The sequence below is a fragment of the Bombina bombina genome, chromosome 1, assembly GCF_027579735.1.
Source record: "Bombina bombina isolate aBomBom1 chromosome 1, aBomBom1.pri, whole genome shotgun sequence".
Lineage (NCBI taxonomy): Eukaryota > Metazoa > Chordata > Amphibia > Anura > Bombinatoridae > Bombina > Bombina bombina.
In genome coordinates, this window is record NC_069499.1 from 1,321,223,940 (window position 1) to 1,321,244,095 (window position 20,156).

At 39.2% G+C, this 20,156-nt stretch overlaps 1 protein-coding gene across 1 annotated transcript in view; it reads right to left on the bottom strand.

The window, feature by feature from the left end:
• VPS35 (VPS35 retromer complex component) overlaps positions 1-9,094 on the bottom strand; it is a 588,646-nt gene extending 579,552 nt beyond the window's left edge. The window contains exon 1 of the mRNA XM_053701861.1: positions 9,049-9,094. Coding sequence (XP_053557836.1) covers positions 9,049-9,051 — 3 coding nt within the window. The 5' untranslated portion in view covers positions 9,052-9,094. The remainder of the gene's footprint in view (positions 1-9,048) is intronic.
• Positions 9,095-20,156: the final 11,062 nt, after the last annotated feature.

A 20,156-nucleotide genomic window follows, 5' to 3' on the forward strand; every position in this document is an offset into this window, starting at 1 on the left:
CCGCAATGTAAGAAGCAGCGGTCATTAGACCGCTGCTTCCTACACCCTACGCCACCTCTTAGGTGGCGAAGCAAAATCACCGAGAGATCGCTCGCTCTCGGTGATTGACAGCCCCTTCAGTCGCGTGATTGGTCGCGCGACTGAAGGGGCAGGCATTAAACACTCCGCTGAGTGTGTAATGGTACATACGGGCAAGCGGATCAATAGATCCTCTGCCCGTGTTTAGCGGAGGCGGTCGGGCGGACAGCTTCGCGAGTTAAGAAGCTGTCCGCCCGCCTCTTAGTGAAGCACTGTGGTTGGAGTGCAGTGATACGTGGCTGCCCGAGTGAAAAAGGTGTTGGGGAGATGACATTTATAAATGGCACCATAAATACCTGTCAACATGCTGAAATACTGTCTGACAAGATATCTTCCAGTCTCTAGAAGCTTGTCAGTAGAGGAATATTGCAGCATGATAACAAGCCAAAGCACACTGCCAAAATCATGAAAGAAAAAAGTGAAAACTATGGCCTGGCCAAGTATGTCGCCTGACTTGAATCCAACAGAACACCTTTAGGGTATTTTAAAGAGAAAGGTAGAGCAACACAACCCCTCCAGCAAAGAGCAGCTGAAAAAAAATGTCTTAAGAATAGCAGAACATCTCTCCAGTAATGTGTGCCGAGTCTATCATCAAAAATAATGGTGGAGATGCAAAGAATTGAAAAAAATAAAAAATTTAAATCTCAGTAATGAAAGATGTACTGACTTTAGTTGAGTTTCTACTGTGGGGCTATATTTTAATATAGTAAATCTAAACTGTTAGTTTTTATTTTTTACATAAGAGAAAATACCCTACTGTAACACAAGTAATGCATAAGCTAATGCAATTTTGAATCATTTGACATGCACAAACACTGATTATATATATTTTAATATAATTTGAAAGAGAGCTATAGAGAATCAGCGCTAAGTGTAATGCCCCCAGACCGATATTAAAGCTACTAAAAAATGAACTGGCTGCCTAATACCTGAAATATGGAAAAATGAAAGGTCCCCACCTAACACTTTCCTATTTCAAATTTATTAAAAAAATGTGAATGAGAAGGTTGGTATCAGAGCGCACTGTTCAGGTGAAAGATTACAGATATGTATCAATATATTTGACAGAGGATGTGTAATATCAATTACCACCACATATTAATATGTGGTGGTAATTGATATTACACATCCTCTGTCAAATATATTGATACATATCTGTAATCTTTCACCTGAACAGTGCGCTCTGATACCAATCTTCATATATATACCCAAAATTTGTGTCACCAAGCACTCACGTTCCTTATGTTTTTCTGCCCAGGTAAAAAAAAATATATATATATATATATATATATATATATATATATATATATATATATATATATATATATATATATATATATTTATTATTTTTATCATTTTAAAATATTTTATTTTAAAAATTTAAGCTTAACTAAATCAATTTTATTTTATATAGGTCTATAAACCACATATGGTGAATATATGAAAAAACCTGCAAGAACACTTGCCAATAATTAAGCTATTGCAGGTAAAACAACCATCAGAATGATAGCAACCTGGCATCCCAACATGTCAGCCCAAATAAGAAGGTCCTTTAGACTTCTTCCTCTTTTTAAACTCAAAAGGGAGCAAGCATTAAAGCCTCCTTTCAATGAGGAGATTAATTTTTAGAAATTAATTTGGATCTTTTTAAGCTTATTAAAGGGGAAAGTAAAATTAACATTAAAGGGACACTGAACCCAAATTTTTTCTTTCGTGATTCAGATAGATCATGCAATTTTAAGCAACTTTCTAATTTACTCCTATTATCAATTTTTCTTCGTTCTTGTGCTATCTTTATTTGTAAAAGAATGCATCTAACTTTTTTTGGGGGGGGTTTCTGGAAACACATTTTTATTGGTGGATGAAATCATTTACCAATTAGCAAGAACAGCCCAGGTTGTTCACCAAAAATGGGCCGGCATCTAAACTTACATTCTTGCATTTCTTTGAAAAAATGTGGGTTCAGTGTCCCTTTAAAATTTTAGGTAGAGCAAGCAAAAAAAAAAAAAAAAAAAAAAAAAACACTTTTTAAAATTACTTCTATAATCTAATTTGCTTTGTACTTGTGGTATCCGGGGTTGAAGATTGAAACTATGTTGGTTTACCGAAACATACACTTATCTTTAACACTTTATAGCAGCAGTGTTGACAAAAACATTTTTTGTAGTAATGTTATAGAATGTTGCAAATACAGCTGCGCTACAACTAAAGAAATTTTTAGATGCATGATAGCACTTTTATTTTTACAATTCACCGTACTGTGTATGTATATGTGTGTGTATATAATTTTTTATATATATATATATATATATATATATATAGTGAAGATTGGAGTAGCCGTGTTAGTCCAGTACATAGATGCTCAAAAAACAAAGTATTGCAGTATGCAGTGATACCTTTTTTTATTGGACTAACATAATAATTAAAAGACAAGCTTTTGAGAGTTTTCCTCTCTTCCTCAGGTCTAAAGCAATACTGATCATTCTGATATAGATACACATCACATACAACAAATGGAAGGGAGGAAGGGGGGTGAGAGGGGGGGTCATAAAAGCAGAGAATGTGTCTGAAGGAGAAAATAGCCGAGAATAGCCAGAAAGAACAGAGGAGAGTAAATAGGTCAGATGAGAGGAAAAACAAAAAGGAAAAAGAAACCAATATAGGACAATAAGATGAGAGATTATAGAAAGTTATGGTAGTGTGTGAGAAAGCCAGTGTCTACATTAAGTCCTTCATTTCTGGTATTGAAATGTGTGATCATTTTCATCTCAAACGTCTTTCGTTCATGAGAGTCTTTGAAATTCCCTTTAAGAATTTTAATCCTGAGGTTAAGGATGGAGTGACCAGTCTGGGTGAAGTGATGACCAACAGGGGTACAATATTCATTTCCCTTGTGGTTTTTGATCGAGTGTCTGTGTAGATTCATTCTGAGATGCAGCTTTAGGCCAGTTTCTCCAATGTAGCAACCTCTGTCACACGCTGTACACTGTATCATGCACACCACATTAGCAGATGAGCACGAATAGGATCCTTTAATATTGTATGACACGTTGTGGTGTCTGGCTGTGTTGTTGTCACATAAATGTTGACACAGTTTGCAGAGTGATTTGTTGCATTGTGCAGTGCCATTCTGTGTACCAGAATACCAGAAATGAAGGACTTAATGTAGACTCTGGCTTTCTCACACACTACCATAACTTTCTATAATCTCTCATCTTATTGTCCTATACAGGTGGCCCTCGTTTTACAACGGTTCAATTTACACCATTTCAGAATAACAACTTTTTTTTCCAGTCATGTGATTGCTATTGAAAATCATTGAGAAGCAGTGCCTTTATTAAAATAGCCAGTAGGTGGCGCTGTCCGCTTGTGTTGCAGCAAAGCCAAGCAATCTGAAATTAATCAGTTTAACCAGACCTGAGCTATAGAGCAGATTTCAAAGGAACAAGATCTTCCTGTCTATAAATCAGTCCAGATTGGAATGCATAGAAAGAACTGTTTGCAGAAAAATGCAAGTGAAGTCTGTGTTGTGTGATTATTTTTTTAGGTTTATGATGCTGTTTAGCAAATGATTTTGTTCATTTAACTTAGTTTAATTATATATTCTGTGTTGTGTGATTATTTTATTAGGTTTATAATGCTGTTTAGCATTTAAAGTTCTCATTTCAAAGCTTTAAAAATAATGTATTAGGTGTTACTTATGACAATTTTGAGAGATACCTGGAACCTCTCTCCCTCACTTCCCATTGAATTACATTATAAACTGGGTTTCGATTTACAACCATTCCTTCTGGAACCTAACCCCGGCGTAAACTGAGGGCTACCTGTATTGGCTTCTTTTTCCTTGTTGTTTTTCCTCTCATCTGACCTATTTACTGCAATTTGATATTATATATATATATATATATATATATATATATATATATATATATATATATATATATATATATATATATATATATATATATATATATATATATATATATATATATATATATATATATATATATATATATATATATATATATATATATATATATATATATATATATATATATATATATATATATATATATATATATATATATATATATATCCCAAAAGCAAATTCTGGGCCAAAAACGAAAATTACTTTTCTTTTCACATTTTTTTTTTAAATATTTTTATATTTTTTTTGTATTACTATTATACTTTTTAATTAATTAATTTCATGAATTCAAAAGAATCAAAATGGAAAAACAACAAGCCAATAAAATAACCACACTTTTATTGAAAGTAACACATCTGACAGAATCATATTTAAAGTGAAGGTAAACTGATAAATGAAAGCCCGGTTTTTAAAAATACTATTAAAAACAGGGGCACTTTCATTCATAAAAGTTTAGAAAGCAGCCTTTTGTTTATAAAAATAATAATAAAAAAAAAAAAAAAAACTTACCCATCTCCTCTTCACAGCAGGAGCAGCTTCACCCGCCCGGAGATCGTCTCTTCACAAGTCAGCAATGACAAATCCGGCTTCCTCCAATCATGGCTTTCCCCCCAGGGGAATCATTGCCTGAGGCCATGCCATGATTGCAGGAAGCCGGATTAGTCATTGCTGATGTGTGAAGAGAGGATCTCTGAGCGGGTGAAGCTTCTCCGGCTGCGAAGAGTGCAAGTAACTGCATCAAACATATATAGCATGCACTGTAATTCCAACATCTTCACAATCTTTTTTTGCTTCTGTCTGGGGGGGGGGGTTTCAAGGGAGGTGAAGCCCCCCTTGTAAACCTCATTCCCCAAGGTTCACTTGGGGTGGATGCCAGTGGATAGGTAGGGAGCCTTCCTTGAACCCCCCAGGCAGAGGTATAAGAAATTTACAAACAAAATATATATATATATATATATATATATATATATATATATATATATATATATATATATATATATATATATATATATATATATATGTCCCTTGAAGAAAGATTTAGCAAATTTGCACTCTTCTCTAATGTGATTGTCTCGTGTGCTATCATGCTTCTATTCTTCCCTTGGCAACACTCAATTGCTTTATCATATTTATGTCTGTTAATTTGTCCCTCTCCTGTGGTTCTTGGATCAGATCAAGATTTTCTATGCTTTACAAAGCTTATGGAATCCACAGAGCATAATTTTATATTTAGTTAGTAATTTCTGAAAAGTTATATTAATCACAGCAACTACATGGGAATAAGATTTCTTATTTAGAAACTTCCTCATGTTGTTCTAGAGTTCCTGCTGAAAAAAGCAAACAAGACACAGAAAGATTTCTTCCATTACATCAGGAAGTACTGATTATAGCTCCTCATTGCGCAAGTCTGCTTCCTATTACTTTGTGACAGCAGAATAGGTTTTATTTATATAAGACCCCTGATTGTTCTTACACTTACTATCACAAGGCATACAATATTTAACTGGATCAATACAAACTTAATAACGTTACAACTAAATTGTACCTATCACAAGCAAGGAGGCTGGGTATCTAAAGTTCAAGTCATGTGCAGGTAGGGAGGGTATATATCACTCACCCCGAGTTCCTGTCATGCATAGGGAGAACTGGGTAAACAATCACATTTTATATCATACAAAAAGGGCAGTCTTTAAATCAAGCTTTGTAAAATTAGCATTTGTCACGCACAGGGAGGCCTTCTTGTATATATCACTGTGTACAGTGAGTGCCTCCCCTAGGCAGTGACAGTTCAATATGTATCATAACATATACACTAAATGCTATCAGATATAGTGAGGGTTAAAGGACCAGTCAATACAGTAGATTTGCATAATCAACAAATGCATGCATGATAAGAAGACAATGCAATAGCACTTAATCTGAACTTCAAATGAGTAGTAGATTTTTGTTAAATAAATTGCAAAGTTATGTCTCTTTCCACTCCCCCTATATCATGTGACAGCCATCAGCCAATCACAAATGCATACACGTATATGCTGTGAATTCTTGCACATGCTCAGTAGAAGTTGGTGACTCAGTGTAAATATAAAAAGACTGTGCACGTTTTGTTAATTGAAGTAAATTGGAAAGTTGTTTAAAATTGCTGCTCTATCTGAATCATGAGAGTTTAATTTTTACATGAGTGTCCCTTTAAGTATGTATCATGCTATATACACTGACTATTTTACATGCAGTAAAGAAAAGGTAAAAACAAAGAGTGATGACAGAGAGCTTGATATATATCACACTGAATGCATATGAGCACCTACCACATACTGGAAAGCCTGACCAAAAATATAAGGTTTCAAACAATCAGTGCCTTTCACATATAGGGAGGCCTGGCTAAATTTGACACTATATACACTGAGGACATGTTACACGTGGTGAGCATGTCACAAATATCATGCTGTATAAACAATGTTTTCACACAGCGAAGGTCTAATAAATATCATGTCACATGCACTTAGCGCCAATAATACAGATTCTGGGCTGGGGTGTATATATATATATATATATATATATATATATATATATATATATATATATATATATATATATATATATATATATATATATATATATATATATATATATATATATATATATATATATACACACACACACATACATACACACACACACATATACAAACACACAAAAACACGGAAGGGGACTGCACTCTCAGACAGGACTTGGTACACATCTTATGTCCCTTAAACAAGCACAGCCCTGGGTGCTCAATAGCACTCACAGTAGCTGCACTGTCCCCAGAGTCCCAGGCAGTTAAAGGGACATTCCAGTCGAAATTGGAATCCACATGAATGTATTTCACTTTTGAATAGAAGCATTTTTGCATATATATATATATATATATATATATATATATATATATATATATATATATATATATATATATATATATATACAAAAATGCTTCTAATAAAAAGTTATAGCTGGTTTAAAAATGTATTTAAAAAGGGACATTAAACACTTTGAGATAGTAATATGAAATGAAAAATTGTATATATAAAACAACTCTGCAATATACTTTCATTATTTATTTTGTCCTATTTGCCTGTAATTCCATTCTGAAATTGTGAGCTTTTCAGTTCTTGTTAGAAATGGAAGTGCAGAACACTGTTATATCCCACACAGCCATTGGCTGCACACTCTAGTGACCTATTTATAACTGTCTCTAATTGGCCACAGCAGAGAAGGTAACAAGTTACAACATAGCAGCTCCCATTGTTTTATAGACACTAAAACTTTACACTTATTTTCTCACTATTTAAACAACTAATGAAACTTTACAAAATAAATCTACATGTTAGTCATGGGCTAATCTTTTCTTTGAATGCATCATTCTATCTAGCATCTATTTAGTGTTTAATGTCCCTTTAAGTATGCACTGTGCACCAGCATTTTAAACAAAGCACTTGCTCACAGAGGGTAAGGTGCTTGTATCATCTGATAATGACTCAATTTGTTAATTGCTGAGATGATACAAGCCCCACTGGTTCTCTAAGCAGCTGCATTATTTAAAATGCTGGTGCACTGAGAATATCTAGCTATGCTTCACATGCACAGAAAAATTTTAACAGTAAAACAATGATAACTTTTACTAGAAACATTTTTGCCAACACATGTATGTATATTCCAATTACATCTATTCACAGATGCAATTCATATATGTGCATTTACATTTTGACCGGACTGTCCCTTTAACCCCAGACAAGTCTGGGTGCAAGGCCCATAGGGAAAATTATAAAACAAATTAATACAACACACAGAGGAAGTCTAGCACTCACTTGCAAGCTCTCAGCTAAGATAAGCAAAACTGGAAGAGTTAGTAACAGCATCTGCCCAAATGGGAAAAGCCCAGGCACCACGTCATGGTCTCTCCCAAAACCTGGGTCCCTAATACAGCCATACAATGCAAGCTCTCAATCAAACAAACTGGGGACAAGTGAAGAGTGCACAGGCTTATGTAATCACCCCAGTCATATACAAAACACGGAAGGGGACTGCACTTTTAACCTGGACTGGGTACACATCATATGACCCTGCAACATGCACAGCCCTGGGTGCTCAATAGCACTCACAGTAGCTGCATTGTCCCAGGCCGTTAACCCCAGACAAGTCTGGATGCAAGGCCCATAGAGAGAGAGAGAGAGAGAGAGAGAGAGAGAGAGACAGAGATAAAATGCTCGTCACACTGGGTTTGGTATATTTGCACAATATACACTAAAGACTGTGACACACTGCAAGCAGAGCAGCGCGTACATGCGGCTGTGCGCGCTCAATGTGTCCTGCTTTTTCTCGGAGCACTCTGCTGCGTCAGGTGGCGTAGCTGAGCGCTCAGAGATGAAATATTTGATCTTCAGAAGCGGAGCGAAGAAGCTGCTTCGCCTTGCGCCGCATCGCTTGCAGTGTGTCACAACCTTAAAGGTTTGAGAAAAGTCAACGATATTTCATGCTGCATACACTGAGGGCCTTTCACTTAATTGAAGTTTGAGTATATATCACTCTATATAAAGGGACACATTGGGTATAAATTACAATGTATATGTGGAGTGATTGATAGTGACAGGTAATTATGTATCGCACAAAGGTTGAGCTAGGTTTTCAACCATATAACATATTTAGTGGTGCCTATTCCACATAGGTAATCACTTACAGGGAATACTAAGTGTAATGCATGTGGCATATTCTATGTATGTTCTACATTCATACATGAAAGCTATATATAATGCAAAATAAACTGTCACACAAGGGGAAGTTTAGGTAGTTATCATGATATACATACTACGTCCCTGTCACTAAATAGGGCCAATTCCTACCACCCCGCCCCATTGACCAGGCCACGCAGATATCCTAGAGCTTCTAACTATATCATTGCGTCCCTAGGTGCTCCCCGTACATTCCTAGCTCCCTACAACTTCACTGCACAGGTCCCATTGTGTCCAGGGCCCTTAGAATCAAATATTCAATAGAAAACTCACCATGGTCACTGCACCGCCAGCACTGGGACAAGCTTCCAGTCATGTGACTCAAAGCACTTCTCCGCCCTCAGTCAGAATTCCGACAATCCCATTGGCGAGTTAGCCCAACTTTAGCAGGAAACAGACATCATTGGCTGTGCAGAAATAGGATTGATAGTTACATTAGCAAATCTGTATAACGCGATGTTAAGCGCAGGTCATAGTTTCAAGAATGTGTAGTTATACTAGTTAACCCATCCTTCACCAGAGCATAACAGTGACATTGCTAAGTGCAACAGACGAATAAGAAATTCTGTCAGTTTGCTACATTTATATATTCTGTGAAGATTAGAGAAACACAGAAGGAACCTCCTTCGCTGGTCACACTACACGGGGGAATAAATCAATCTTGCACAGCCTGGAAATAAGCTAATTTGTGCACAGGGAATATATATATAGGACGATAAGGAAGTTGGTTTCTTATTCAAGCTGTTTCTTATACGTGAAATTATATTTCTTATTCATGGAAGTTGGTTTCTTTTTCAAATTTTTTTGTCATACTACTTTAAATTGACTTTAAAATAAAAATATAGGTTTTATTTAAATAACAAACAAACAGATTACGAGTTTGGCGTTATGAGTGAAAAAGCATCGTTATGGCCCATAACGATGCTTTTTCCCTAACGCTGCTATTACAAGTCTTGTCAGAATAGCTGTATCACTCACTTTTTTGGCTGTCACGCAACGTCAGTACCACATTTTTAAAAAAGTCCTTTTTCAATGGGACTTCCATAGCGCTGGTATTAGGAGTTTTGCGTGGAGGCCAAAAAGTGAGCGGTACAGCCTAAAATGATCTGTACCGCCATCTAAAGTCAGTAGTTATGAGTTTTACGCTACAAAGCTGTAACATAAAACTCATAACTAAAGTGCTACAAAGTACACTAACACCCATAAACTACTTATTAACCCCTAAACCGAGGCCCTCCCGCATCACAAAATAAAATTATTAACCCCTAATCTGCCGCTCCGGACATCGCCGCCACTTAAAACATGTATTAACTCCTATTCAGCCGCTCCCCAACGTCGTCGCCACTATAATAAAATTATTTACCCCTTAACTGCCGCCCTCCCGCATAAAAAACACTATTTAAATATAATTAACCCCTAATCTGCCGTCCGCCCACTCCGCCTCTATAATAAACCTAGTAACCCCTAAACCTAACCCTAATGTAACCCTAACACCCCCTAACAAATATACTTTTATTATTACCTAAATAATTCCTATTTAAAACTAAATACAAACTTACCTGTAAAATAAACCCTAAGCTAGCTACAATATAACTAATAGTTACAATGTAGTTAGCTTAGGTGTTATTTTTATTTCACAGGTAAGTTTGTATTTATTTTAACTAGGTAGACTAGTTAGTAAATAGTTATTAACTATTTAATAACTACCTAGTTAAAATAAATACAAATTTACCTGTAAAATAAAACCTAACCTGAGTTACACTAACACCTAACATTACAATAAATTAAATTAACAAAATACAATTATCTAAATAACAACAAAAAAAAAATTTGGCTAAGAGGTAACGTTTTCACCTCTTAGCCAATAGCCATGCGGTAAATCCGGCTTCCATGGGCGCCAAGCCAGATTTACCGCACAGCTATTGTCTAAGAGGTGAAAACGTCACCTCTTAGCCAAATTTTATTTTTGCTGTGGGCTGCTGTACAAGGTAAAAACAACGATCGTTTGATTCAAATAAAGGAGCTTTCTACATGAAGTATCTTATACTTCATGAATGAAAGTCCCCTTTATTTGTTTCAATAGTAAATCCTAGCATTTTTAAAACGCTAGGATTTACTTTCACTTTAATATATGTACGGTAGATCCCCCTCCATGACATACAGTTGTTTTTAACTTGGCCCAATGGTGTTTTGGGCACAGAAATGAATGCCAATCCTGGAATAGATGCTGTAATTCCCATTTTTGAATAAGTAACTGATATTTTCAAACGGTTAATGACCATTGGGCCACTGGTTTCACTATGAATATATACAGGGTTTATCCCCCTTCATGACATGCAATTGTTTTTAGCCTGGCCCAATGGAGTTTTGGGCACAGAAATTAGTGCCAACACTGGCATAGGTGCTGTAATTACCATTTTTTAATAAGTAACTGATATTTTCAAAGGGTTAATGACCATTGGGCCACTGATTTTACTGTTAATATATTAGGGTAGATCCCCCTCCATGATATGCAATTGTTTTTAGCCTGGCCCAATGGTGTTTTGGGCACAGAGATCTATGCCAACTAGGGTTGCCACCCACCCCAGTATCACCGGGGCAGTCCCGGTGTGTCCCGTGTCCCGGAATTTCCCTCAAATACTCCGGGCTAAGCGCTCCCCTGGTGCAGCAAGCAGCAGTGAGCACAGAGTTTTAAAAAAATTAGCTGGCCAGGGGAGTGCTTAGCCCGGGGTTACTAAAATACCGTGTAGATGGAGTCTGGAGGAGAGACGGAGGATGGTGTGGGACAGTGGGAGGGGGAAGTTGTCACATTCTGCTGAGAGCGGCAGAGAGAGATCAGGTGTTGGTGTGGTGGCTGCGGGCTGCATGCCGAAACATGGCCAGTTACCTTCATGTAGACCACCTTTTTCCACCACCTCCGTCTGTAGGTCCTCTGCAGCAGCAGCCTTTGGCCCTAAGCCAACAAGTGCACTGCAGCCATAGAGAAACTGTGAGTAATACTTGGCTGTTTCTGCTGTTTTTTATTGGTAATTGGTATGGTCATTTTTTTGGGGGGGGGGGCTTAATTATGTGTAAATATATAATATTATATATATATAATATATATAATATAATATATATATATATATATATATAAATATAATATTTATTATATATATATTATATATTTATTATATATTATAGATATATATATTATATTATATATTATTTTATCGGTTATTTGTAGAGCTCCAACAGATTCTGCAGCGCTATAAACAAAGGAGGATTACAACAAAACAAATATAGGGATCAAATGGGTAGAGGGCCCTGCCAAGAGTCGCACTGTTGAAGTCAGCTCTTAAGAAGGTGATCTACAAACAGCTGGACTCTTAGGCTTACATGCTAATGGGGTTCAGGGGATAGCGATGGAGGAGTGGAACTGGTATATGTCAGCCGTATAGGAATCAGTCCGGGGTGTAACCCAACTGCTAGTGTGAATAGAAAAACACACGCTAGCACACTGAGAAATAACCAGGACGTGACCCACTCAGGAAACAGACAAGATAGGTTTCAAGAAATAATAATTGTTCCTTTAAGCAGGCTTGTAACAAACAAAAAGACAAAGTTCTCTTTTGCAGCTTGTAAAAGTAAATGTCCCTTTAAGCAGGTTTGTAACAAACAAAAAGACAAAGTTCTCTTTTGCAGCTTGTAAAAGTAAATGTCCCTTTAAGCAGGTTTGTAACAAACAAAAAGACAAAGTTCTCTTTTGCAGCTTGTAAAAGTAAATGTCCCTTTAAGCAGGCTTGTAACAAACAAAAAGACAAAGTTCTCATTTGCAGCTTGTAAAAGTAAATGTCCCTTTAAGCAGGCTTGTAACAAACAAAAAGACATATATCCAAGAGAAGGTTTAAGGATAAGGCATAAGCAAGGTCAGGCAGGCAGAAGTCGGTATCCAAAAATCAGAAGCAGAGATCAGGCAAAAGCTAGGTCAGGCAGGCAGTAGTCGATATCCAAAATAACAGTAATAGGGTAAGGCAAAAGCTTGGTCAGGCAGGCAGGAGTCGGTATTCAAACAACAGTAGAAGGGATTAGACAAGAGCTAGGTCAGGCAGGCAGAAGTCGGTACACAAGAGAAGCAATATATATTCAAGTACTCACAGATGCCGGGGAATCAAACAAACAGGCCCCGAGTACGATCTCCCGCCGGAGTTTAAAGGCAGGAGCAGGTGACGAATACAGAGGGGTGTGTCAGAGGATGCGTCACGTTGCTAAGCGACGTGACGTCATCCACACTGAGAAGCTCCGGGAGCCGCGGTGACACGGCGATGAACGGAGAATTCATGACAGCACCCCCCTCCTCAAGAACCCCTCCGGGGAATAGGACCAGGTTTAGCAGGATGAGACTTGTGGAAGGCCTTTATTAAAGCAGGAGCATTTACTTGATGAGCTGGCTCCCAGGAACGTTCCGTGACTGGATAACCTCTCCAATGAATGAGATAATACAATTTCTTGCCACGGAGTTTGGAATCCAGAATATGACTGATCTCAAACTCAGGATGTCCATGGACAAACAGAGGTGGAGGTTTAGAAAGGGGTTTAGAATACCTGTTGGACATCATGGGTTTTAGAAGAGAAACGTGGAATACCGGATGGACTTTGAGAGTCTTAGGTAAAGCCACTCGGTAAGCAGTGGAACACACTTGACCCAGTATTCGGAAAGGACCCACGTATCGTGGTCCCAGTTTGGTAGAAGGTTGTTTCAGGCGAAGAAAACGAGAGGAAATCCAAACTTTATCGCCAGGACGATACTTGGGAGCCTTCTTCCGTCGAAGATCTGAAAAGAACTTGTAACGTTTAGAAGTTACAGAGAGGATACGATGTATTCTTCGCCAATGTCGGGTTAATCTTCGGGCAGAAAGATCAGAAGCAGGATTTTCTGTGGAAGAAGTATGCAAAGGAAATGTTCTGGGCTGAAATCCGTAAGCCGCCTGAAAAGGAGATGTCTGAAGGGAGGAATTATACCGGGCGTTATGAGCCAATTCAGCCAAAGGAAGGTAAAAAGTCCAGTTAGAGTGAAAATGATCCACATAATGTCTGAGATATGTTTCAAGACACTGATTTACCCTTTCAGTCTGGCCGTTAGATTGTGGATGATGAGAAGTAGACAGGGAAATTGAAGTTCCAAAATGTTTACAAAGTGACCTCCAAAATCGGGAAACGAACTGTACCCCTCTATCTGAAACAATATCCAGAGGAAATCCATGGATTCTTACAATATGCAAAATAAAAAGTTCAGAAAGTCTTTTAGCAGACGGTAATCCTGGTAAGGGAACAAAATGAGCAGTCTTAGTGAACCTGTCGACCACTACCCAAATAGTGTTGTTTCCAGATGACAAAGGAAGGTCGGTAATGAAGTCCATGGATATATGCGTCCAAGGCTGATGAGGTATGGGCAACGGTTGGAGCAACCCAGAAGGAAGTTGGTGAGGAGTCTTATTTATGGCACATTGTGTGCATACTGAGACGTAATCTTTAACATCTTGAGAGAGAGTAGGCCACCAGACATGCTGTTTGAGATTTCGAATGGTGATACTGATACCAGGATGTCCAGAAAGGGGACTATCATGAGCCCAAAATAGAAGCTTGGAACGAAGGCGTTCAGGAACAAAGAGTAAACCATCAGGAGGTTTACAGGACAAAGGAAGATTCCTTTGAGCGGACTGTAATTCTTGTAACCAAGAAGTTGTTAGCTGGGCTATGACTTCATGAGGTTGGAGAATGGTACCAGATTCAGGAATTGGGGTATCTTGAAATTGTCTGGAAAGGGCGTCTGCCTTAATATTTTTTGAACCAGGTATGTAAGACAAATTATAGTGAAACCGGGAGAAAAATAACGACCAGCGTGCTTGCCTGGAATTCAATCGTTTGGCCGTTTGGAGATAAAGAAGGTTTTTATGATCAGTGAGTATGGTAAACGGCAAAGAAGTACCCTCCAGCCAATGCCTCCATTCGTCCAAGGCCATTTTAATGGCAAGCAACTCTTTATTGCCTACGTCATAGTTAAATTCAGAAGGAGTGAATTTTTTAGAGAAAAATCCAACAGGATGAATCATTCCAGTCTCTGGTATTCGTTGAGAGAGAACAGCTCCAGCAGCAACAGAAGAAGCATCAACTTCCAGGATAAACTGAAAATCTGGATTTGGGTGACGGAGAATAGGTGCAGAAGAAAAAGCTTCTTTGAGAGACTCAAAAGCCTCTATAGCCTCAGGAGGCCATTTTTTGCAATTTTGCCCCTTTCTAGTGAGAGAAGTAAGGGGAGAAGTAATAGTAGCAAAATTCTTGATGAACTTCCTGTAATAGTTGGCGAAGCCCAGAAAACGTTGCAAAGCCTTCAGAGAATCAGGTCTAGGCCACTCCAAGATGGCAGAAAGTTTAGTAGGATCCATTTCAAATCCAGATGCCGATATTACATAACCCAGAAAGGGTATGGATTTTTGATGGAAAGAACATTTCTCCAGTTTAGCAAACAGATGGTAATCTCTTAAACGTTGAAGTACTTTCCTGACGTGGTGCACATGATCTTGGTGACTTTGAGAAAAAATCAAGATATCGTCAAGGTATATGATGACAAAAATATTCAAAAAATCACGAAAGATCTCGTTCACAAAATGTTGAAAAACCGCTGGAGCATTGCATAGCCCAAAAGGCATGACCAAATACTCGTAATGCCCAAATCGAGTGTTAAAAGCAGTCTTCCATTCATCTCCTTGTCGTATACGGATAAGATTGTATGCACCACGTAGATCAAGTTTAGTAAATATAGTAGCTCCCTGAAGATAAGTAAAAAGTTCAGGAATAAGGGGTAGAGGATAACTGTTCTTGATGGTAATCTGATTTAATCCTCTGTAATCAATACAGGGTCGTAATCCACCATCCTTCTTTCCTACAAAAAAGAAACCAGCCCCTACAGGGGAAGAGGAGGGTCGAATAAATCCTCTAGCCAGATTGTCCTTAATATATTCTTCCAAAGCCACGTTTTCAGGTTTAGAAAGTGGATATGTCTTGCCTCGAGGATAGGTAGCCCCAGGAAGGAGATCAATGGGGCAATCAAAAGGGCGATGAGGAGGAAGACGTTCAGCTTCCTTTTTGGAGAAAACATCCACAAAGTCATGATAAGGCATAGGTAGAGAATCGGGAGTTTCGATTGTGAGAGCAATAGTGAGTGGTAACTTGGTGATCTTTTGAAGACATTTAGTCAGGCATGTAGATCCCCAGGAGGTGAGTTCGCCACAAGTCCAAGAAAAAGTAGGATTATGCACTTGGAGCCAGGGTAGTCCCAAGATAATGGGAAATTGAGGAGTGGGAATGACATCGAAACAGATTGTCTCGGAATGAAGTATTCCTACAGTGAGAAGTAAAGGTTGAGTAGCAAACTGAATGTATCCGGAACCCAATGGATCTCCACTGACCGTAGAAACTGAAATTGAATACTCTTTCTTTAGTAAAGGTATAGAGTGAGTAGAGACGAATGTGGAATCAATGAACACTCCTCCAGCACCAGAGTCGATAAGAGCTTGGGTATGAATCTTACTATGTCCGGTTTGAAGGGTTACTGGAACAAAAAGTTTCTTGTATAGGGAATGACTACTGTTTTGGCTTAACCCAGTTCCCTGGACTAGAGTTAAGCCCTGGCTTTTACTGGCCTGGTAGGACAATCCCTTAATAAATGCCCTTTAAGGCCACAGTACAAACACAAGCCAAGAGAACGTCTTCTCAAGCGTTCAGTCTCTGTTAATTTTATACTTCCCACTTCCATGGGTTCAGCCTGATCTGGAGTAGGAGAGGCAGGAGTGACTGGATTAGAAAAACGAGGAGCCAAACGAAAAGGAGTTCGAGATGATGACCTCTGTGTTCTATCCTTTTTCTTGTTGGCGTTCACGAAATCTGGCGTCGAGACTGATACAAAGATTTATTAAGGCTTCCAAGGATTCTGGAAGCTCCCGATACACCAATTCATCCTTGAGACGCTCCGAAAGTCCTTTACGAAAAGCGGCTCTAAGAGCTCCCTGATTCCAGGTAGTTTCAGAGGCCAGGGTGCGGAACTCAATTGCATATTGAGAAACTGGTTGACTACCTTGACGTAAATCCAAGAGAGTAGCTTCAGCAGCGGATGACCTTCCAGGTTTATCAAATACATTTGAAAATACAGAGAGAAAAGTATCAACATCCAGAAGTATAGGGTCATTCTTTTCAAGCAAAGGTGATACCCAAGCCAAAGCTTTTCCTTTCATTAAGGATATAAGAAATGTTATTCTAGAAGAGGGAGTAGCAAACAGAGTAGGGCTATTTCGGAAATGGAGACGACATTGATTGAGAAAGCCCCTACATTCTTCAGGATTCCCATCATATTTATCTGGAAGGGGTATCCTGGGACTCAGTTGTACCTGAGACTGGTTGTTTGAAATCGAAGGGGGTAATGCCTCATTAGGATTAGGATTGGGATTAGGATTGGGAGGTGTAGTAGCAACCAAATTTTGTAATAAAGCAGTTATTTGATCAAGTTTAGTGTCCAGGGATTGTAAGTGAGTGGCATGAGATCCTAGTAACTGTCCCTGGTGGGCCACGGCCATGGATAATTCAGTGGGGTCCATTTTTTGGCCTGTTTGTAATGTCAGCCGTATAGGAATCAGTCCGGGGTGTAACCCAACTGCTAGTGTGAATAGAAAAACACACGCTAGCACACTGAGAAATAACCAGGACGTGACCCACTCAGGAAACAGACAAGATAGGTTTCAAGAAATAATAATTGTTCCTTTAAGCAGGCTTGTAACAAACAAAAAGACAAAGTTCTCTTTTGCAGCTTGTAAAAGTAAATGTCCCTTTAAGCAGGTTTGTAACAAACAAAAAGACAAAGTTCTCTTTTGCAGCTTGTAAAAGTAAATGTCCCTTTAAGCAGGTTTGTAACAAACAAAAAGACAAAGTTCTCTTTTGCAGCTTGTAAAAGTAAATGTCCCTTTAAGCAGGCTTGTAACAAACAAAAAGACAAAGTTCTCATTTGCAGCTTGTAAAAGTAAATGTCCCTTTAAGCAGGCTTGTAACAAACAAAAAGACATATATCCAAGAGAAGGTTTAAGGATAAGGCATAAGCAAGGTCAGGCAGGCAGAAGTCGGTATCCAAAAATCAGAAGCAGAGATCAGGCAAAAGCTAGGTCAGGCAGGCAGTAGTCGATATCCAAAATAACAGTAATAGGGTAAGGCAAAAGCTTGGTCAGGCAGGCAGGAGTCGGTATTCAAACAACAGTAGAAGGGATTAGACAAGAGCTAGGTCAGGCAGGCAGAAGTCGGTACACAAGAGAAGCAATATATATTCAAGTACTCACAGATGCCGGGGAATCAAACAAACAGGCCCCGAGTACGATCTCCCGCCGGAGTTTAAAGGCAGGAGCGGTGACGAATACAGAGGGGTGTGTCAGAGGATGCGTCACGTTGCTAAGCGACGTGACGTCATCCACACTGAGAAGCTCCGGGAGCCGCGGTGACACGGCGATGAACGGAGAATTCATGACAGTATAAAGTAAGGTTAGCATAGGTTGTAAGCATCCCTGAACAGTAGAGTCTTTAGGGAGCGCTTGAAGCTTTCAAAACTAGGGTAGAGTCTTGTGGAGCGAGGCAGAGAGTTCCACAAGATGCGAGCCAGTCTGGAGAAGTCATGTAAACGGGAGTGAGATGAGGTAACCAGAGAGGAGGAGAGTAGGAGGTCATGAGCAGAGCGAAGGGGACGGGAGGGAGAGTATCTGGAGACAAGGTCTGAGATATAGGGGGGAGCAGTGCAGTTGAGGGCTTTGTATGTCAGAGTGAGAATTTTGTGTTTGATCCTAGAGGCAAGAGGAAGCCAGTGAAGGGATTGGCAGAGAGGTGCAGCAGATGAAGAGCGACGTGTAAGGAAGATGAGTCTGGCAGAGGCATTTATTATGGATTGTAAAGGAGCTAGGCGGCAGGTAGGGAGACCAGAGAGAACAGAGTTGCAGTTATCAAGGCGGGAAATAATGAGAGAGTGGATTAAAATCTTAGTTGTGTCTTGTGTAAGAAAGTGTCGAATTTTCCAGATGTTTTTAAGGTGGAAGTGGCAGGCTTTAGCCAAGGACTGAATGTGAGGAGTTAAAGAAAGATCTGAGTCAAATGTGACCCTGAGACATCGGGCATGCGGGGTAGGGGTAATGATGTAGTTGTCGACAGTTATAGAGAGATTGGGGGTGGAGATTTTGGAAGAAGGGGGGGAAATGAGGAGCTCAGTTTTGGAGAGATTTAGCTTGAGGTAGTGAGAGGACATCCAGGAAGAGATGTGAGACAGTTAGTGACACGGGTTAGCAAGGAAGGAGATAGATCTGGTGCAGAGAAGTAGATTTGGGTGTCGTCGGCATACAAATGATATTGGAAACCGTGGGACTTTATTAGGGAACCTAGTGATGACGTGTAGATTGAGAAGAGAAGGGGACCGAGGACAGAGCCTTGCGGTACTCCGACAGAAAGTGGTGATGGGGCAGAGGAGGCCCCAGAGAAGGCTACACTAAAGGTACGGTTTGACAGGTAGGAAGAGAGCCACGAAAGGGCTGTGTCACAGATGCCGAAGGATTGGAGGGTTTGGAGCAAGAGAGGGTGGTCAACAGTGTCAAAGGCTGCTGACAGATCAAGGAGGATAAGCAGAGAGAAGTGGCCTTTTGGTTTTGCTGTAAGTAGGTCGTTGGTGACCTTAACAATAGCTGTCTCTGTGGAGTGATGGGGACGAAATCCAGATTGCAATGGGTCAAGAAGGGAGTTTAACATAATGGGATAGGCGTGCATATACTAGTTTTTCAAGAAGCTTTGTGGCAAGAGGGAGGAGGGAAATAGGGCGGTAGTTGGATGGAGAGGTAGGATCAAGGGAAGTTTTTTTGAGGATAGGTGTGACCAGTGCATGTTTCAGCGATGAGGGAAATAAACCTGTGCTGAGGGAGAGGTTGAAAATGTGTGTAAGTATAGGGGTAAGGGTAGCAGAGAGGGAGGGGAGTAGCTGTGAGGGGATAGGGTCAAGGGGACAGGTAGTGAGGTGAGAGCGCAAAAACTTCTTCCTCAGTAACAGGGGAGAATGAGCTAAGTTTAAGGTTATGTGGGTTGTGGTTGAGTGAGAGCATTTGAGGGGGTAAGAGAATGGAAATATGTTGAGAGCTGATTTCATTTCTGATGGAGTCAATTTTGTTATTGAAGTGGCTGGCAAAGTCCTGAGATGACAGAGTAGTTGTATTAGGAGGTGGGGGAGGGCGGAGGAGAGTATCGAAAGTGGAGAACAGACGTTTTGGGTTTGAAGAAAGATTAGAGATAAGAGTAGAGAAGTAGTGTTGCTTATGGAGATTAAGGGCAGAATA